Source organism: Pseudophryne corroboree, chromosome 7, assembly GCF_028390025.1.
Source record: "Pseudophryne corroboree isolate aPseCor3 chromosome 7, aPseCor3.hap2, whole genome shotgun sequence".
In the NCBI taxonomy this organism is placed as follows: domain Eukaryota; kingdom Metazoa; phylum Chordata; class Amphibia; order Anura; family Myobatrachidae; genus Pseudophryne; species Pseudophryne corroboree.
Genome location: NC_086450.1, coordinates 359,376,427 through 359,395,814, shown reverse-complemented (window position 1 = coordinate 359,395,814; position 19,388 = coordinate 359,376,427). Strand labels below are relative to the sequence as shown.

The 19,388-nt window shown below is 48.5% G+C and overlaps 1 protein-coding gene across 1 annotated transcript in view; it reads left to right on the top strand.

Moving 5' to 3' along the window:
- Nucleotides 1–467: 467 nt before the first annotated feature.
- RAC1 (Rac family small GTPase 1) overlaps nucleotides 468–19,388 on the top strand; it is a 28,795-nt gene continuing 9,874 nt past the window's right edge. The window contains exon 1 of the mRNA XM_063934466.1: nucleotides 468–809. Within this exon, the coding sequence (XP_063790536.1) occupies nucleotides 775–809 (35 nt within the window). The 5' untranslated portion in view covers nucleotides 468–774. The remainder of the gene's footprint in view (nucleotides 810–19,388) is intronic.

Here is a 19,388-nt window from a genome sequence, read left to right as displayed (position 1 = left end):
ATGGTATAGCAGCAGGATTCCAGGGCTGGCCCGCAACATCCCCAACCCAACTCCCAGCCTCATCTACAGTTCATGAGAAGCAGAAGCACCACAATAAAGGTGCAATTTGGGAGCACATAATGGGAACCAATTATTATGTTTAATTACAGAGCTATTACTTAGTGTCAGAAGCCTGGTAACATGCCTTGCAGTTGCAGAGTCTACACTCACTGAATAGCAATGCAGCATACGGTGTTTGTTGCGTGGGTCCACAATACATATATTGTTACAGGAAAGAAAAGAATACTCTTTGTGAGTGAGAATTCCCCTGAATGCGATTTCCTGGTGACGGCGGGGCCATGGTATGTGCACAGGGCATAGGTGAGCCAGCTGATGCTGTGCTGCGGGTCGTATATGATGGAATTGCCCCTGCGGCTGCCAGCAGGACAGGTACCGTCCCACACCAGGGTGGCCCAGCCCCGTGACTGCCCGCGGCTTCCCCCATGACGTCACCCCATGCGCGGCCCCGCGAGCTCGGGAGCAGCCAGCAGTCAGTCAGTGCTCGGCACTTGGAGTGAGGCGAGGCCGGTAGTGACGCGGGCGCGGCGCTTCCTGTATCTCTCCCAGCAGCAGCAGGGCGGTGGTATCCTCCTCCTCACACCGACGGCGACCGCATCACACGTACACGGAGGAGCAGCACCAGCGGCCGGTCACCCCCGGGATCCGCAGCGGAGACTTTTTTAATATACAAAATCTCCTTTTTCCTCTCCCCGGGAGCCGTGTCGCCGCGCAGCCATGCAAGCCATCAAGTGTGTGGTGGTGGGAGACGGGTGAGTAGCCGGTGATGACGGGCTGGGGTTACGGGGAGCGGGGCGGTGCAGCAGGGGGTGCATGTCACCGATCCCATCCCTCCCCCCAATATAGTAGCGGCCTCTTCCTCACCTGTCCCGGCACCCAGCCAAGACATATCCGCCCTCCTCCTCCGGGGCATCGGCCTAGCACCCGTACTAGTGGCCGAGGGAGGGAACAGCTGGGAGTGGTGCGGAGGCCGCTCATCCTCTATATAACTGCAGTCGGCGATGTGCTCCCAGCATCTATGTACAGTTATCTACCAGCAGCATACAGATACATAGCTACAGCCATGTGGTGTCACCTGTGGACCTGGCCTATATGGTGCTGGTGTGCCCTATAGACCTGGCCTGTATGCGGCTGCTGGTGTTCCCTATAGACCTGGCCTGTATGCGTCTGCTGGTGTGCCCTATAGACCTGGCCTGTATGCGGCTGCTGGTGTTCCCTATAGACCTGGCCTGTATGCGGCTGCTGGTGTTCCCTATAGACCTGGCCTGTATGCGGCTGCTGGTGTGCCCTATAGACCTGGCCTGTATGCGGCTGCTGGTGTGCCCTATAGACCTGGTCTGTATGCGGCTGCTGGTGTGCCCTATAGACCTGGCCTGTATGCGGCTGCTGGTGTGCCCTATAGACCTGGCCTGTATGCGGCTGCTGGTGTGCCCTATAGACCTGGCCTGTATGCGGCTGCTGGTGTGCCCTATAGACCTGGCCTGTATGCGGCTGCTGGTGTGCCCTATAGACCTGGCCTGTATGCGGCTGCTGGTGTGCCCTATAGACCTGGCCTGTATGCGGCTGCTGGTGTGCCCTATAGACCTGGCCTGTATGCGGCTGCTGGTGTGCCCTATAGACCTGGCCTGTAGACAGTTACAGATGCATAGCGGAGGCTGTCACCTATAGACAGACCGGTATATTACCATATACCCTAACCTACCCTTGATACTTGCGTTCAGGTGCCCGCTGTTGGGATTCCGGTGTCAGTATTCCGGCAGGTGTTGGGATTCCGACGCTGGCATCCTGGGTGCTGGATGGTCATCTACATTTCAATACTAGACATGCACAGTAGTGACTGAAATCATTATATTCTTTCCCTATAACCATTAATTTCAAGAGCTAGTTGGCACATGGGAATGTACAGTTCTCTATTGGTATAAACTGTGAAGGGGGTTATACAGTGAGAAGCTAGCAGTTTGTACTGATTTAGGTTGTACATCCCTACAGATCAATACGCTGAATTTGTATAAGAAATTGTAGTGTACTTGAACTGCTGTATCAATTTCCATGGGTCTGCATACAAATGTAGTATTGTATACAACAGGGGTAGGCAACCTGTGGCACTCCCAACTGTTGCAGAGCTACACTTACCAGCTGTGCTGTTAGGGCCTACTACAGTGGCAATGTATGCAGGGATGTGTGGTACCACTGCAGCTGGAGTGCCACAGGTTGCCTACCCCTGGTATACAAATGTTTCTGCTGGTTGAAACTCCAGTACAGCAGCACCAGGTCTCTGGGAAGATATTACTTGAATCCTACCACGCACTCACTCTCTCTCTCAATTGACTTGTGATTGGAATAAGTGACATTGCTATGCTTTAATTGTAAAAAAACGTTTTGCTGCAAGGGGCATATTTTTCTATACAGTGTAGATGTTATTTTTAATTTGTTTTGTATTTTAAAATCATTGCAAATCAAGCCTTTCATTGGTCTGTTAACTAGATTGACAATCTCATGTTTTATTAATTAAGAGTTTTATGTAGTTTGGCATTTATTATATGATGAGAGCATCTATATAAAATGTATACTGTATTTTAACATGTGGGCAATACGTAATTCATTGAGATGTGTAGGGGCATGTGTGGTGACTGTTGGAGCCCAACGTTCCAATGGTAACTCCCGCATGAACCATATGATGAACACAAGGTCATAATCCATGAATATTCAGTGTCAACAGGTTAATTGAAGTCACTATCAAGAATAAATCAAGGCAGTACAGCTACATTGTCTGCCGATGATACAGATTTTGGTATGTTTTTATAGCTAGGAAATGGACAAGCCACAGTACCCAGTGCATTTAAGAAAAGAAAAGATAGAAATGTATATAACTGGACCCTAACTTTTTATGTAACTGATGATAAAATACATTTTCCTAGGCTTCCTAAATTACCCTGTTGACTTTCGAATTTGACATTATTTTGTCAGTTACTATTTCTAAGAAACAATTCAGTGCAAATTCTCAAACACCCTTTTGGAGGGAATTCACTGCTGAACACCCTCTGGGGGGCACATAATCTGGGGTGTTAGGAGGCACTCTGGTAGGCATTTTAGTGGGATAATAGGCGAAAGTATGATTGTAGGGAAGGAATCACAGAGTTTGGATTCAGGGTGGGAGTGTGAGTAAATGGGGACGAGAGGAACTAGTTGGTGGCTGAGCAGGCAAGAGTGTGAGTGGAAATGTAGGTCAGAGAGGGGATCCGGACTGAAAGTCGACAGTAACTAGGTCGACAATGTCTAGGTCGACCACTATTGGTCGACAGGGTCTTTAGGTCGACATGTTCTAGGTCGACAGGTCAAAAGGTCGACATGAGGGTTTTCACAATTTTTTTCTTTTTTTGAACCTTTTCATACTTAACGATCCACGTGGACTACGATTGGAACGGTAATCTGTGTCGAGCGAAGCGGTAGCGGAGCGAAGGCACCATGCCCGAAGCATGGCGAGCGAAGCGGTGCACTAATTGGGGTTCCCGGTCACTCTACGAAGAAAACGACACCAAAATAACATGAAAAACTCATGTCGACCTTTTGACCTGTCGACCTAAAGACCCTGTCGACCTAGTTACTGTCGACCAATAGTGGTCGACCTAGACATTGTCGACCTAGTTACTGTCGACTTTCAATACCACACCCGTCGGAGAGATAGTGAGTTGAGGGCTTTGTAATTAGTGAATGAGAGGAGTTTGGAATTGATTTGATGGGATCAGTACGTAATCCCGCTGGACGGGATCCCGGCGGTCGAAATACCGATGCCGGAATCCCGACCACACAATCCTGACAGGGGTGGCGAGCAGAACGCAGCCCCTTGCGGGCACGGTGCCTCGCTATGCTCGGCACACTATTATATTCTCCCTCTATGGGTGTCGTGGACACCCACGGAGGGAGAATATGTCTGGATTGTGGCGGTCGGTGTTTCGACCGCCGGGATCCCGTCCAGCGGGATGTTGACCACATCCCGATTTGATATACTGTAGGGAGCCAGTGGAGAGACTGGCAGAGGTGAAGCAGCTGGTGAAGAAAACGAGGTGGGCAGCTGAGATGAGGGATTGAAGCCTGACAAGATAAGGAGTGGGTAGGCCAGAGTGTAAAAGTTAACAGTAATCCATAAATTCTCATGTTCTCTGCTGTGTACATAAAATATACTATTATTATACCTAGTGTTCACTTTAATCTTCTTTCGCAGGGCTCTGCGCCCTGCCCCTGTTCTGAGTGACAGAAAGCGCCCTGCCCGTTTGTGCCCGCCCTGCTAATCGCCAAAGGACTGCCTTCTCCCCGCGCTGTCACTTCTCCCCGTGCTGTCACTTCTCCCCGTGCTGTCACTTCTCCCCGCGCTGTCACTTCTCCCCGCGCTGTCACTTCTCCCCGCGCTGTCACTTCTCCCCGCGCTGTCACTTCTCCCCGCGCTGCGCTGATAGCTCTCAGTTGAAGGTGGAGACAGGGTCAGCGTGCAGCGGGGAGGAGCAGCCAATCAGAGGCCGCCAGTCCTCCGGCATGGTTTGAAATTCCCGCTCACCACGGCGCTGCGCGACCACGGTCATTCCCCCTCACCACGGCGACCTGGGCTCCGCCGTCAGCATCAAGAGACTGGACCCGCTGACCCGGCACAGCGCCCTCGTCCGCAACAGTGAGTGCTGCTCTGCATCTGCAGTGTGCCCCAGTGCTCTCTCCCTGGCGCAGTGTGCCCCAGTGCTCTCTCCCTGGCGCAGTGTGCCCCAGTGCTCTCTCCCTGGCGCAGTGTGCCCCAGTGCTCTCTCCCTGGCGCAGTGTGCCCCAGTGCTCTCTCCCTGGCGCAGTGTGCCCCAGTGCTCTCTCCCTGGCGCAGTGTGCCCCAGTGCTCTCTCCCTGGCGCAGTGTGCCCCAGTGCTCTCTCCCTGGCGCAGTGTGCCCCAGTGCTCTCTCCCTGGCGCAGTGTGCCCCAGTGCTCTCTCCCTGGCGCAGTGTGCCCCAGTGCTCTCTCCCTGGCGCAGTGTGCCCCAGTGCTCTCTCCCTGGCGCAGTGTGCCCCAGGTGCACTACTGTGTGGGGTGTAATGTGAATTGCCACTATTATGTGGCCACGCCCCTTCCCCACGAAACAACGCCCCTGAATTTTTGCTGTGCGCCTTCAGCTCGCACTGTCCATGCTTTAACCTGTTGGAATGAGAGCACCAAGAATTATAGTATGTACCTAATTTTGCCCTTCTAACTTAAAAATGTGCCCTCCAGAATGAAAAATGTGCCCTCCCCATGATCAGCACCCTGCTCTAAAAAAAATCCTAGAGTGAACACTAATACCTTTTCTGTAATATCCCGAACCATAAGATTCTGGCATTATGGGCATTAGTGTGTACAGCTAAACAACATTCAAAAAAGAGATTGTGAAGAGAGAATTTCTTTTCTTTAAATAGGATTGTTGTTTCGGGATTAACCAATATTTTAAATGATTTCAAGGGAGCAATGTAGTTTCCAGGCCAGGTGCCCGGGAGCGAATTGGTTATCTCCTGCGACAGCCACTATTTTGCGCATGAATACATCAGTTAGCAGCCTCATGCAGCTTCTCTGTGCTGCTTGCCAGACACGGGGCCTAATTCACATTTCTACATAAACATACAAAACCGATGCCTGTGGGGCTGTGCATGTGCTGAAGGGGTCTTGTGATATCCCTCGCAGCCCCCTCTCAACCACAGCATTGGTATGCTGCAGTGTTTGGGGGGCGGCACATGGCACTGTTCTTCAAAATGGATGCGTGTTGCCCCTGTTTTGAAGGCGTGACGGGTCTAGGATCTGCATCTTTGGAAGCAGACTTATTGTACCCGGGGATCCAGATCTGATGGTCAGCCTGAGTAATTATGCAGGCCGACCGGTGCCTAAAATATTGCCACCTATGCTCCCATTGGTGATCCGAGGCTGCGTCCTCAGATGTAGTACGCAATAGCCGTCTATCACCTACACACACACCTCCTACTGTATTTGCATTTTAATTACACAGAATTGCACAGCTGCTTCCTTGTGGCAGTGCAATTCCTTGCAAACATGAATTAGGGCCTCAATGCAGTTATTGCACACCCAGCACTCAACACCAGCCCCGAAGCCCTAATTAACGCAGATTTCTCTGACGTCCTAGTGGATGCTGGGAACTCCGTAAGGACCATGGGGAATAGCGGCTCCGCAGGAGACTGGGCACAAAAGTAAAGCTTTAGGACTACCTGGTGTGCACTGGCTCCTCCCCCTATGACCCTCCTCCAAGTCTCAGTTAGATTTTTGTGCCCGACCGAGAAGGGTGCACACTAGGGGCTCTCCTGAGCTCTTAGTGAAAGTTTAGTTTTAGGTTTTTTTATTTTCAGTTAGACCTGCTGGCAACAGGCTCACTGCATCGAGGGACTAAGGGGAGAAGAAGCGAACTCACCTGCGTGCAGAGTGGATTGGGCTTCTTAGGCTACTGGACACCATTAGCTCCAGAGGGACCGAACACAGGCCCAGCCTCGGAGTCCGGTCCCAGAGCCGCGCCGCCATCCCCCTTACAGAGCCAGAAGCAAGAAGAGGTCCGGAAAATCGGCGGCAGAAGACATCCTGTCTTCACCAAGGTAGCGCACAGCACTGCAGCTGTGCGCCATTGCTCCTCAGCACACTTCACACTCCGGTCACTGAGGGTGCAGGGCGCTAGGGGGGGGCGCCCTGAGCAGCAATAGAAACACCTTGGCTGGCGAAAATACATCACATATAGCCCCCAGGGCTATATGGATGAATTTTAACCCCTGCCAGATTCCACATAAAAGCGCGAGAAAAGGCCGCCGAGAAGGGGGCGGAGCCTATCTCCTCAGCACACAGGCGCCATTTTCCCTCACAGCTCCGCTGGAAGGACGTCTCCCTGACTCTCCCCTGCAGTCCTGCACTACAGAAACAGGGTAAAAAAGAGAGGGGGGCACTAATTGGCGTAATAATTACAAATAGCAGCTATAAGGGGGAAAAACACTTATTTAAGGTTATCCCTGTATATATATAGCGCTCTGGTGTGTGCTGGCATACTCTCCCTCTGTCTCCCCAAAGGGCTAGTGGGGTCCTGTCCTCTGTCAGAGCATTCCCTGTGTGTGTGCTGTGTGTCGGTACGTTGTGTCGACATGTATGAGGAGGAAAATGATGTGGAGGCGGGGCAATTGCCTATAATAGAGATGTCACCCCCTAGGGAGTCGACACCTGAGTGGATGATCTTATGGAAGGAATTACGTGACAGTGTCAGCTCTTTGCAAAAGACAGTTGACGACATAAGCCAGCCGGCTACTCAGCTTGTGCCTGTCCAGGCGTCTCAAAAGCCATCAGGGGCTCTAAAACGCCCGTTACCTCAGATGGTAGATACAGACGTCGACACGGATACTGACTCCAGTGTCGACGGGAAAGAGACAAACGTGACTTCCAGTAGGGCCACACGTTACATGATTGAGGCAATGAAAAATGTTTTACATATTTCTGATAATACTAATACCACTAAAAAGGGTATTATGTTCGGTGAGAAAAAACTACCTGTAGTTTTTCCTGAATCTGAGGAATTAAATGAGGTGTGTGATGAAGCGTGGGTTTCCCCCGATAAAAAACTGATAATTCCTAAAAAATTATTGGCATTATATCCTTTCCCGCCAGAGATTAGGGCGCGTTGGGAAACACCCCCTAGGGTGGATAAAGCACTCACACGCTTATCAAAACAGGTGGCTCTACCCTCTCCTGAGACGGCCGCCCTTAAGGATCCTGCTGATAGAAAGCAGGAAGGTATCCTAAAATGTATTTACACACATACTGGTGTTATACTGCGACCAGCAATCGCCTCAGCCTGGATGTGCAGTGCTGGTTTGGCTTGGTCAGATTCCCTGACTGAAAATATTGATACCCTAGACAGGGACAGTGTATTACTGACTATAGAGCATTTAAAAGATGCATTTCTATATATGCGTGATGCACAGCGGGATATTTGCCGACTGGCATCAAGAGTAAGTGCGCTGTCCATTTTTGCCAGAAGAGGGTTATGGACGCGACAGTGGTCAGGTGATGCGGATTTCAAACGGCATATGGAAGTATTGCCTTATAGAGGGGAGGAGTTATTTGGGGTAGGTCTGTCAGATCTGGTGGCCACGGCAACAGCTGGGAAATCCACATTTTTACCCCAGGTCGCCTCTCAACATAAGAAGACGCCGTATTATCAGGCGCAGTCCTTTCGTCCCCATAAGGGCAAGCGAGCGAAAGGCTCCTCATTTCTGCCCCGGGGCAGAGGAAGGGGAAAAAGGCTGCAACAGACAGCCAATCCCCAAGAACAGAAGCCCTCTCCCGCTTCTGCCAAGTCCTCAGCATGACGCTGGGGCTTTACAAGCGGACTTAGGCACGGTGGGGGCACGTCTCAAGAATTTCAGCGCGCAGTGGGCTCACTCGCAGGTAGACCCCTGGGTCATTCAGGTGGTATCTCAGGGGTACAAATTGGAATTCGAGACACCTTCCCCTCGCCGGTTCCTAAAGTCTGCTTTACCGACGTCTCCCTCCGACAGGGAGGCGGTATTGGAGGCCATTCACAAGCTGTATTCTCAGCAGGTGATAATCAAGGTACCCCTCCTGCAACAGGGCAAGGGGTATTATTCAACGCTGTTTGTGGTACCGAAGCCGGACGGCTCGGTGAGACCTATTTTAAATCTGAAATCTTTGAACACTTACATACAAAGGTTCAAGTTCAAGATGGAGTCACTCAGAGCAGTGATCGCGAACCTGGAAGAAGGGGACTATATGGTGTCTCTGGACATCAAGGATGCTTACCTCCATGTCCCAATTTACCCTTCTCACCAAGGGTACCTCAGTTTCAGACGCTGCCGTTTGGATTGTCCACGGCACCCCGGGTCTTTACCAAGGTAATGGCCGAAATGATGATACTTCTTCGAAGAGAAGGCGTCTTAATTATCCCTTACTTGGACGATCTCCTGATAAGGGCAAGATCCAAGGAACGGTTAGTAGTCGGAGTAGCACTATCTCAAGTAGTGTTACGACAGCACGGGTGGATTCTAAATATCCCAAAATCACAGCTGATTCCGACGACACGTCTGCTGTTCCTAGGGATGATTCTGGACACAGTCCAGAAAAAGGTGTTTCTTCCGGAAGAAAAAGCCAGGGAGTTATCCGAGTTAGTCAGAAACCTCCTGAAACCAGACCGGGTCTCAGTGCATCAATGCACAAGGGTCCTGGGAAAAATGGTGGCTTCCTACGAAGCAATTCCATTCGGCAGATTCCACGCAAGAACATTTCAGTGGAATCTGCTGGACAAATGGTCCGGATCGCATCTTCACATGCATCAGCGGATAACCCTGTCCCCAAGGACAAGAGTGTCTCTCCTGTGGTGGTTGCAGAGTGCTCATCTTCTAGAGGGCCGCAGATTCGGCATTCAGGACTGGATCCTGGTGACCACGGATGCCAGCCTGAGAGGCTGGGGAGCAGTCACACAGGGAAGAAATTTCCAGGGCTTGTGGTCAAGCCTGGAAACGTCACTTCACATAAATATCCTGGAACTAAGGGCCATTTACAATGCTCTAAGCCAAGCAAGACCTCTGCTTCAGGGTCAGCCGGTGTTGATCCAGTCGGACAACATCACGGCAGTCGCCCACGTAAACAGACAGGGCGGCACGAGAAGCAGGAGGGCAATGGCAGAAGCTGCAAGGATTCTTCGCTGGGCGGAAAATCATGTGATAGCACTGTCAGCAGTGTTCATTCCGGGAGTGGACAACTGGGAAGCAGACTTCCTCAGCAGACACGACCTCCACCCGGGAGAGTGGGGACTTCATCCAGAAGTCTTCCACATGATTGTAAACCATTGGGAAAAACCAAAGGTGGACATGATGGCGTCCCGTCTCAACAAAAAACTAGACAGGTATTGCGCCAGGTCAAGAGACCCTCAGGCAATAGCGGTGGACGCTCTGGTAACACCGTGGGTGTACCAGTCAGTGTATGTGTTCCCTCCTCTGCCTCTCATACCCAAGGTACTGAGAATCATAAGAAGGAGAGGAGTAAGAACTATACTCGTGGCTCCGGATTGGCCAAGAAGGACTTGGTACCCGGAACTTCAAGAGATGCTCACAGAGGACCCGTGGCCTCTACCTCTAAGAAGGGACCTGCTCCAGCAGGGACCCTGTCTGTTCCAAGACTTACCGCGGCTGCGTTTGACGGCATGGCGGTTGAACGCCGGATCCTGAAGGAAAAAGGCATTCCGGATGAAGTTATCCCTACCCTGATCAAGGCCAGGAAGGAAGTAACCGCACAACATTATCATCGTATTTGGCGTAAATATGTTGCGTGGTGCGAGGCCAGTAAGGCCCCTACAGAGGAATTTCAACTGGGTCGTTTCCTGCATTTCCTGCAAACAGGACTGTCTATGTGCCTAAAATTAGGGTCCATTAAGGTTCAAATTTCGGCCCTGTCGATTTTCTTCCAAAAAGAGCTGGCTTCAGTTCCTGAAGTTCCGACGTTTGTCAAAGGGGTACTGCATATACAGCCTCCTTTTGTGCCTCCGGTGGCACCTTGGGATCTCAATGTGGTTTTGGGGTTCCTAAAGTCACATTGGTTCGAACCCCTTATCACTGTGGACTTAAAATATCTCACATGGAAAGTGGGAATGCTGTTGGCCCTGGCTTCAGCCAGGCGCGTGTCAGAATTGGCGGCTTTGTCCTATAAAAGCCCTTACCTAATATTTCATACGGATAGGGCAGAATTGAGGACTCGTCCTCAATTTCTCCCTAAGGTTGTTTCAGCGTTTCACCTGAACCAGCCTATTGTGGTACCTGCGGCTACTGGGGACTTGGAGGACTCCAAGTTGCTGGACGTAGTCAGGGCCCTGAAAATATATGTTTCCAGGACGGCTGGAGTCAGAAAATCTGACTCGCTGTTTATCCTGTATGCACCCAACAAGCTGGGTGCTCCTGCTTCTAAGCAGACTATTGTTTGTTGGATTTGTAGTACAATTCAGCTTGCACATTCTGTGGCAGGCCTGCCACAGCCAAAATCTGTAAAAGCCCATTCCACAAGGAAGGTGGGCTCATCTTGGGCGGCTGCCCGAGGGGTCTCGGCTTTACAACTTTGCCGAGCAGCTACTTGGTCAGGGGCAAACACGTTTGCTAAATTCTACAAATTTGATACCCTGGCTGAGGAGGACCTGGAGTTCTCTCATTCGGTGCTGCAGAGTCATCCGCACTCTCCCGCCCATTTGGGAGCTTTGGTATAATCCCCACGGTCCTTACGGAGTTCCCAGCATCCACTAGGACGTCAGAGAAAATAAGAATTTACTTACCGATAATTCTATTTCTCGTAGTCCGTAGTGGATGCTGGGCGCCCATCCCAAGTGCGGATTGTCTGCAATACTTGTACATAGTTATTGTTACAAAAATCGGGTTATTGTTGTTGTGAGCCATCTTTTCAGAGGCTCCTCTGTTATCATGCTGTTAACTGGGTTCAGATCACAGGTTGTACGGTGTGATTGGTGTGGCTGGTATGAGTCTTACCCGGGATTCAAGATCCTTCCTTATTGTGTATGCTCGTCCGGGCACAGTATCCTAACGGATGCTTGGAGGAGGGTCATAGGGGGAGGAGCCAGTGCACACCAGGTAGTCCTAAAGCTTTACTTTTGTGCCCAGTCTCCTGCGGAGCCGCTATTCCCCATGGTCCTTACGGAGTTCCCAGCATCCACTACGGACTACGAGAAATAGAATTATCGGTAAGTAAATTCTTATTTTCTGCTCGCACCTCAGGAGAAATCTGCGCTAAATGCAGCCTCAGTGCTAATTGAATAGGCGCTAAAGCTGGATACACACTATAAAATTCTGTCCAATCTTTCTGGTTGGAGCTGAAATCTGGTAAATTATGAGTGCAAATTACAATCAACCATTTGCTCCCAAAAGCCAGATATGGTCAAAAATGGTTGTTTGCATAACTTGATTAAATCAAATGGATCTAACCAATGTGTGTGAATGTCCATTCCCCCCCCCCCATTGTTTATGAGAAAATGGTCTATTGTCATTTGCTCCCATACATTACTAGGTTTTTGTTTCAACCAGAAATATTGGACAGATAATTTTATAGCATGTATCTAGCTTTAGGGACTGATTCTCTCCCGCATTAATTATTGCAATAGTCTCCTAACTTCCCAAAACGAGACTCTCATCACTATAATCCATTCTGAATGCAGCTGCGAGGCTAATCTTCCTCGCTAGACGGTCATCTTCTGCAGATCCGCTCTGTCAGTCCCTCCATTGTTTACCTGTACTCTACCGTATTCAATATAAAATACTTTTACTCACACACAAGGCCATTAACCAAACTACACCAACCTACATCACTTTGCTTATCTCAAAATATCGCCCAACCCGGCTCTTTACAAGATCTGCGCATCTCATCCACACTCATTACTCGCTCTCACTCACGATTGCAGGACTTTTATCAGGCTGCACCCACACTGTGGAATGCCCTACCACGCACAATAAGACTCTCCTCTAGTCTCCAAACCTTCAAGCGTTCCCTGAAAACTCACCTCTTTAGGCAAGCAAATCAAATTCCAGAACCACCCACATAACTTTCAGAAACTTTCCTATCAAATGCATACACTCTGCATAGTCCACACATATCCTCACATGTCTTCTCATTCTTCACTTTCCCTTCCTCCTGACCCCGGTTCATCATTGCTGAGTGACCATATCAACCAGCCCACCAAGAACCTTTGCAATCTGGTGGACAACTATGCAATAGAGAGCACATATCCTTGTATATCAATGCCTATTTCCCTATAGATTGTAAGCTTGCGAGCAGGGCCTTCGTACCTCTATGACTGTTTATTACCCAGTTTTGTTATATCATTGTGATTTCCAATAGTAAAGCGCAACGGAATTTGCTGCGCTATATAAGAAACTGTTAATAAATAAATAATCCTGCTTTGTAAGTAAAGCAAAAAAGCAAGCAAGTGGGCGTAACCCTGTTGCGCTTCAGGTGGGGCAGATGTAACATGTGCAGAGAGATTTAGATTTTGGTGGAGTGTGTCCAAACTGAAATCTAAATTGCAGTGTAAAATAAAGCGGTCTACATTTGTGGGCCACATGCAAAAGCAGCCAGCATTTACCCTGCACAGAGAAAATATAAATGTTTTTTTCTCCCCTTCCATGGCAACATGGTTTGTTCCAGACACAGTTACATGTTGTTTTTTTTTTTTTTTTTTTTAATTCAGCCCTTAGCCTGGAGCTAAATTCCTGTATAACAATTGAATCGCCTGCAAACTGTCCAACAATGCTATATCTAAAGTCGGGTACACCATAGCCGATATGTTTACCCGGCGATATTGGCTGCGACAGGGACCTGGCGGGGTGCCGGCATCGGCAAGTGCATACACACTTACCGATGCCGGCGTGAAGGGAGCGGGGGCCACTCGTTAATGAGGTCCTCCCTTGGCTGAACTGTTCAGCCGAGGGAGGGGGTCGTTAACGATGCGCAGGAGTGCGCATCGTTAATGATACTGAGTGTACACACTAGACGGGATAGAAAAAGACATCGCTCAGAATAGTCCTTTTGAGCGATTTCTTTAACTTTCTCGTCTAGTGTGTATGGGGCTTAACAAGCTCAAAACGTGACCAAAAGGCTATAAAGATATTTATGCTAAAAAAGGCTCCACTTCTATTATATCTTCTAATCACTTGAAGTATTACTCTCTTGGTTTCAATAATGCTACAGCTGTGGAATCCAGAAGGCAGTGAGTAATGCTGGATGCACATTAAACAAAGTGTACCCAGCGTGATATCTCCAGCGGTGGGGCCGGCACCGGCAAGTGCTTACACACTTGTTGACGCCTGCAATGACTGCGTGGGAGCAGGGACCAAGCTGGCGATGTCGCCCATTGGATCTGCATGCAGGTCCGACGTAGGATGTCGCTGATGACGCGTGGAAGTGTGCATCGTCGGCGACATAGTGCATACACACTAGACCAGGGGTTCTCAAACTCGGTCCTCAGGACCCCACACAGTGCATGTTTTGCAGGTAACCCAGCAAGTGCACAGGTGTATTAATTACTCACAGACACATTTTAAATGGTCCACAGGTGGAGCTAATTATTTCACTTGCGATTCTGTGAGGAGACCTGCAAAACATGCACTGTGTGGGGTCCTGAGGACCGAGTTTGAGAACCTGTGCACTAGACCATTGGTAGCCAACCCTGGTCCTCAAGAGCTACCAACAGTTCACGTTTTCCAGCTCACCTGGCAGGTGCACATGTGCCGTTATTACTCACTGACACATTTTAAAAGATCCACAGGTGGAGCTAATCAGTTAACTGTGAGGAGACCTGGAAAACGTGCACTGTTGGTAGCTCTCGAGGACCTGGGTTGGCTACCCCTGCACTAGACGATATCGTGAACAGTGTATTGGAATCGGGACACACCTTTGGCACTCCAGCTGTTGTTGAACTACACATCCCAGCATGTCCTGCTATTTGGCCATGCTAAAACTGTAGCAGGGCATGCTGGGATGAGTCGTTCAACAACAGCTGGCGTGCCAGAGGTTCCCCATCACTGGTCTAGTTTGTACCCGGCTTAAGACTAGAAATTGGCAGTATCTTTTAAAGCTGGCCATACATAAGATTTTTTGTCCAACCGATTAATCCGCTGGTTGGAACGAAAATCTGGTAATGGATGGGAACAAATGACAATCGACCATTTGCTCCCAAATGCCAGAAAACAGACAAAACGGGATGTTCAGACAAATTGGCTAGATGAAACTGATTTAACCAATTTGTTTGAACAACTTGTTTTGTCTGTTTTCCAGCGCTTCATTCCAACCAGCGAATTGGTTGGTTGGACAGAAAATGTTGCGGTGTTTGGTCAGTTTAAGACGTATCTGTAGTGACATTAATGTAAATGTGTCACAAAAATGATGTAGCAGCAGATTATTTTGTTTGTGCATTGGACTACCTGCCTCATTCAGTTTGCCCAACCCTGGACAACTTATACCATGTTCACGCTGCACTTTGGACCCGCGATATTGTCTGGTGTCAGTGTAAAAAGGTTGACACGGGTTGTGTGTATCGAGATCTCAACCCTTGTCACGACCATGGATTTTCCCAGAACCGATTAGGGTAGGCTGCGGTGTGAAGGGGGGGGGGGGGGATCTAGGTTCTTCTACATGGGTTTCGTTAATGGCTGTGTAACATTAATCCAGTTCGACTAAGATTCACACCAACACGTGCCCCTGGTTGCCCTGGTAATAGCAGACCTAAATACCGGGCCCTTGCCTCAGTGTTTAAGGGTCATAAACCAGTATCAACATGGTCTGTAAGTGGTATTAAACATGTAAAAGCCTCCACATATAGGTTTGAACAGTTGCTTTCTTCTTTAACAATACATTTTATTCCAAGGCTGGTCACCCACATATGTTAAGAAAATAGCAGTGACTTTGTGTGTCCGACCTGATTGTGTTTGACATGCCATACAAGGGCTTCATTGACCCCAGTACATCCTCTTGCAGTGTTTCCCAACGTTGGTCCTCAAGGCACACTTTAACAGTGCATCTTTTAGTGATATGCTTGAGCACAGATTGTTAAATCAAAATAACGGAGGTACTAATTAAGCCACCTGTGCTAAAGTACAGCTATCATTGAAGCCTGGAATGTTGCCTTGAGGCTCAAGGTTAGGAAACAGTGAAATAGAGCAAGCAGTGGGCAAAAACATCACCATAGCCCCCAACCTAACAGATCCCATTTCCATAACTGTTTACATGCTGTTACTCGGTGCATCTTGCCAGATCCAGCTTGTATTGTGAATCTTTTCAAACAATTCCACATCTTTAATGAGCAGTGAGGCTATCATGCTTGTTACCAATTAAACATTTCTTCCTGTCAGCTGTCAGGCTAAGAGGTGGACAGAATGTAGTCTTTCCACTGTATACTTCATATATCTGCTAAGTGGGAATTGTAAGGTGTGATATATTACAAGTAGAAGTGTAAATGGGTTAACCATGTAATTAAACATATTGTAATAGTATATTGATAACAGGAGGCAATCAGGAGACCGCCTGTTGGGATCTCTGCACTCAACAATGTCGACGCCAGAATTCTGACAGGCGTTGAAATGCCGGCACCGGAATACCAGTGAGTCAGGCTGTTCTCCCTCTGTGGGGGTGTCCATGACACCCATAGAGGGAGAATAAAACCAGTGGTGAGCACAGCAAGTCCGCAAGGGTCTTTCTAGCGCTTGCCCTGCTGCCGACATACTGGCGGCTGGGATGCCGCTGTTGGTATCTTGACAGTCGGCATCCCGGCCGCCAGTAATTAGTATGTATTCCATTGATTACACCTCCATGCAGTAAACATCTTTTAGCATCTGTCATTTGCAAAAATAGATCTCGCCGCTTATTTAGGTGTATTGTGATTGTATAAGGAAGGTTGTAATTCCTGCTGGTTACCTTCCTTGTGCCTCAATGTATAACAGTAATTGGTTAAAGCAAGATTATGCAAACTGAAAAGGGGAAAAGGAATAGTGCAATAAATAAAACAACCTTTTAATAGTGTAATAATAGAACACGTAAAATTCTAAACAAGCATATCTGTAGAAGATGATCCTACAGGAGTCTGTCTACCAGATTGTAGATACACGTCCATTATATACTTAAAAGACCTTGACCTGTGGTCTGGTGAAAGCCAGCCAGACTACTTATAAAGAGCATTTGTAGCAAGGCTTTTTTTATTCAAAATCACTGGGGCAGTATCCTCCTTTTATCAATGGCTGTCTTGGATATAGAGGTGAACGGAAGTATTAATCAGGAGCTGAAAAGTCTGTGACTGTGGCTTCTTATTTGCTCTCTTGGGTGACATTCAGTTGTTTAGTAGGTTCCCCCTCGAGCACACAAGGCACCACTTTAGTCAGTGATAGCCATTTTGTGCACTTATGGGAACCCAAAAAATGCCATACCGTTGCAGTAGCTACACACTTCTATATTGGTCGGGTGATTGGCGATCAGGTCTCCTGATTTTTAAGCAGGTTGAAAACTTCAATGACTAGGATTGGATGAAAGCTGAGGTCGTGTGAGCGTACTCGCCCTTCCAATGTCTGACCAACTGCTAGATTGGATTGGACGCAAAGTGTAAGGTCCAGTACACACGGGGGAGATTCTCCCAGAGATGTGTGCTGAGCGAGGGGGGGGGGGGGGGGGGGGAGTGACCGGGGGCCGCTCAATTCACCCAGTGGGTGCATGCAGGCCGATCTAGCACTGGGGCCGAGCATCGCTATCGCTGTGGGGCACATACACGGAGAGATCCGTGCTTAACTTCTATGCAATCTAGTCAGATTGCTTAGAATTTAAGCACGAATCTCTCCGTGTGTACCCAGATTAATACTGGGTACACACCTATACAATCCATGACCAGATTTCGGGTGAATGGGCCGACGATTGTATAGGTGTGTATGCAGGTCTGTTGTAGGAGCATAAGCTGATAAACTGCTTATAACGCTTCTGCAACAGTCTGGATAAGGAGGGCGCATTTCATGTGCTGCTTAATATTGGTCAGCCTGACCTCCCAATCCCATAGAAACCTGTACATACTGACCTATCTCTAGAACAGTGTGTACGGGGGTCATGTACTACTAGGCTGATCAGCCGTGTGACTGCAAGTGTGGACCCAGTTTAATACCACAGAGCATCAGGAAAAGGACTACTTGGTACAGCCCCAGCGCTCCATTTAGGACAATCAGCCAGTCAATCATGCAGCTTTATGTTTAGTGGTGTGAGGTAATCTGTGTTGTTTTAGCTTTCTTTAATGCAGTGTGGTTTTTGTTTTTAATTATTATTTGGGGGGGGGGGGGGGGGGTAGTGACTTCACCACTACTGTAAACTAAAAATGCACAATCTATATGCATAGACAACCCACACACAGAAAAATAAAATAACATCTTACATGGAGCCTTCAAAAGTAACAATGCAGAAGGTTCTGACACATTTAGGGTCCGTTTTCAATAGGGGTTTGTGTGGCCGCCACTAGGGGGGCACCCGACGGCAACAATTCAGTTGTTCGGGCGCCCAGCAACTGCAGAGGACACATTTTCTCTCTCAGACTCATGAGGTGTGACAAAAAATGTGTGGAAGCTGGACACTTTGGGTGTCTAAACGGGAGTTTGGACACCGAAAGCAGAGATTTTAAATGGATTTAGCCGTTTTAGGCGGATAGACCTGGTCTGTTTGGGCAAGACATGCATGAGCGCCCAGACACAGTTGAATTGTGACCGTTGTTTGGGCGTCTAAAAAGTCCTGTTTAGATGGGATTTTAGATGCCCAAACAGTTGAATTGGCCCCTTAGAGAGGTATCAGCATAGTGTAGGTGTTCCCCTGTGCTTGCTTCTACACCGTGATCGTGTTACCAGTACTGCTGGAGCAATTGTTCTGAGGATTACATAGTGTTTATAATTGAGCTCATTATTACCTCAGTAACAGCAAACATCCATCTGAAATTATCCTAGTACACAGGAGCAAGATAGCATTCCAAATGATATTATAAACAGGGCAGTACGGATGGTGTAATGGTTAGCATTACCGCCTCACAGCGCTGAGGTCATGGGTTCTATTCTTACCATGGCCCTAACTGTGTGGAGTTTGTATATTCTCCCCGTACTTGCGTGGGTTTCCTCCAGGTACTCCGGTTTCCTCCCACAAATCAAAAATATACTGGTAGGTTAATTGGCTCCAAACAAAAAAAATTAACCCTAGCGTGAATGTGTCTGTGTGTGCATGTGATAGGGAATATAGATTGTAAGCTCCACTGGGGCAGGGACTGATGTGAATGGCCAAATATTCTCTGTAAAGTGCTACAGAATATGTGTGCGCTATATAAATAACTGGTAGTAATAATAAACTGGCCACACACATTATAATCCTACTGTTAATCTATTCTGGACATACATTGTGTGTGGGCCAGGTAAGAGGCTGCCATTCCATCATGATGTAAGCCAAGGGGTATTATCACAAAGCATCTCCTGTGGGGGCCTACACAGAAGAGCCTTCGCAATGATGTGTCTGGCGGTTCACTGGCTGAAAAAATGGCAATACATTCGCTAAAGTAGAAAAAAAACTAATTTGATACCCCATAACCAGTTATCTTGGACTAACAATTTATGAACCCGTGACACTGGGCTGTGTGTATAGTAGTGGAATGCCAGAGTGGTGAGACAGAACAGTGCTCTAGGGATTGGGGTGATGGCCCCTTGGCACTGCTCCTGCACTTAGTAACGTGTTTTTAGTCAGAGAACAGCAACTGTACAGGGATGGTAAATTGTGTATA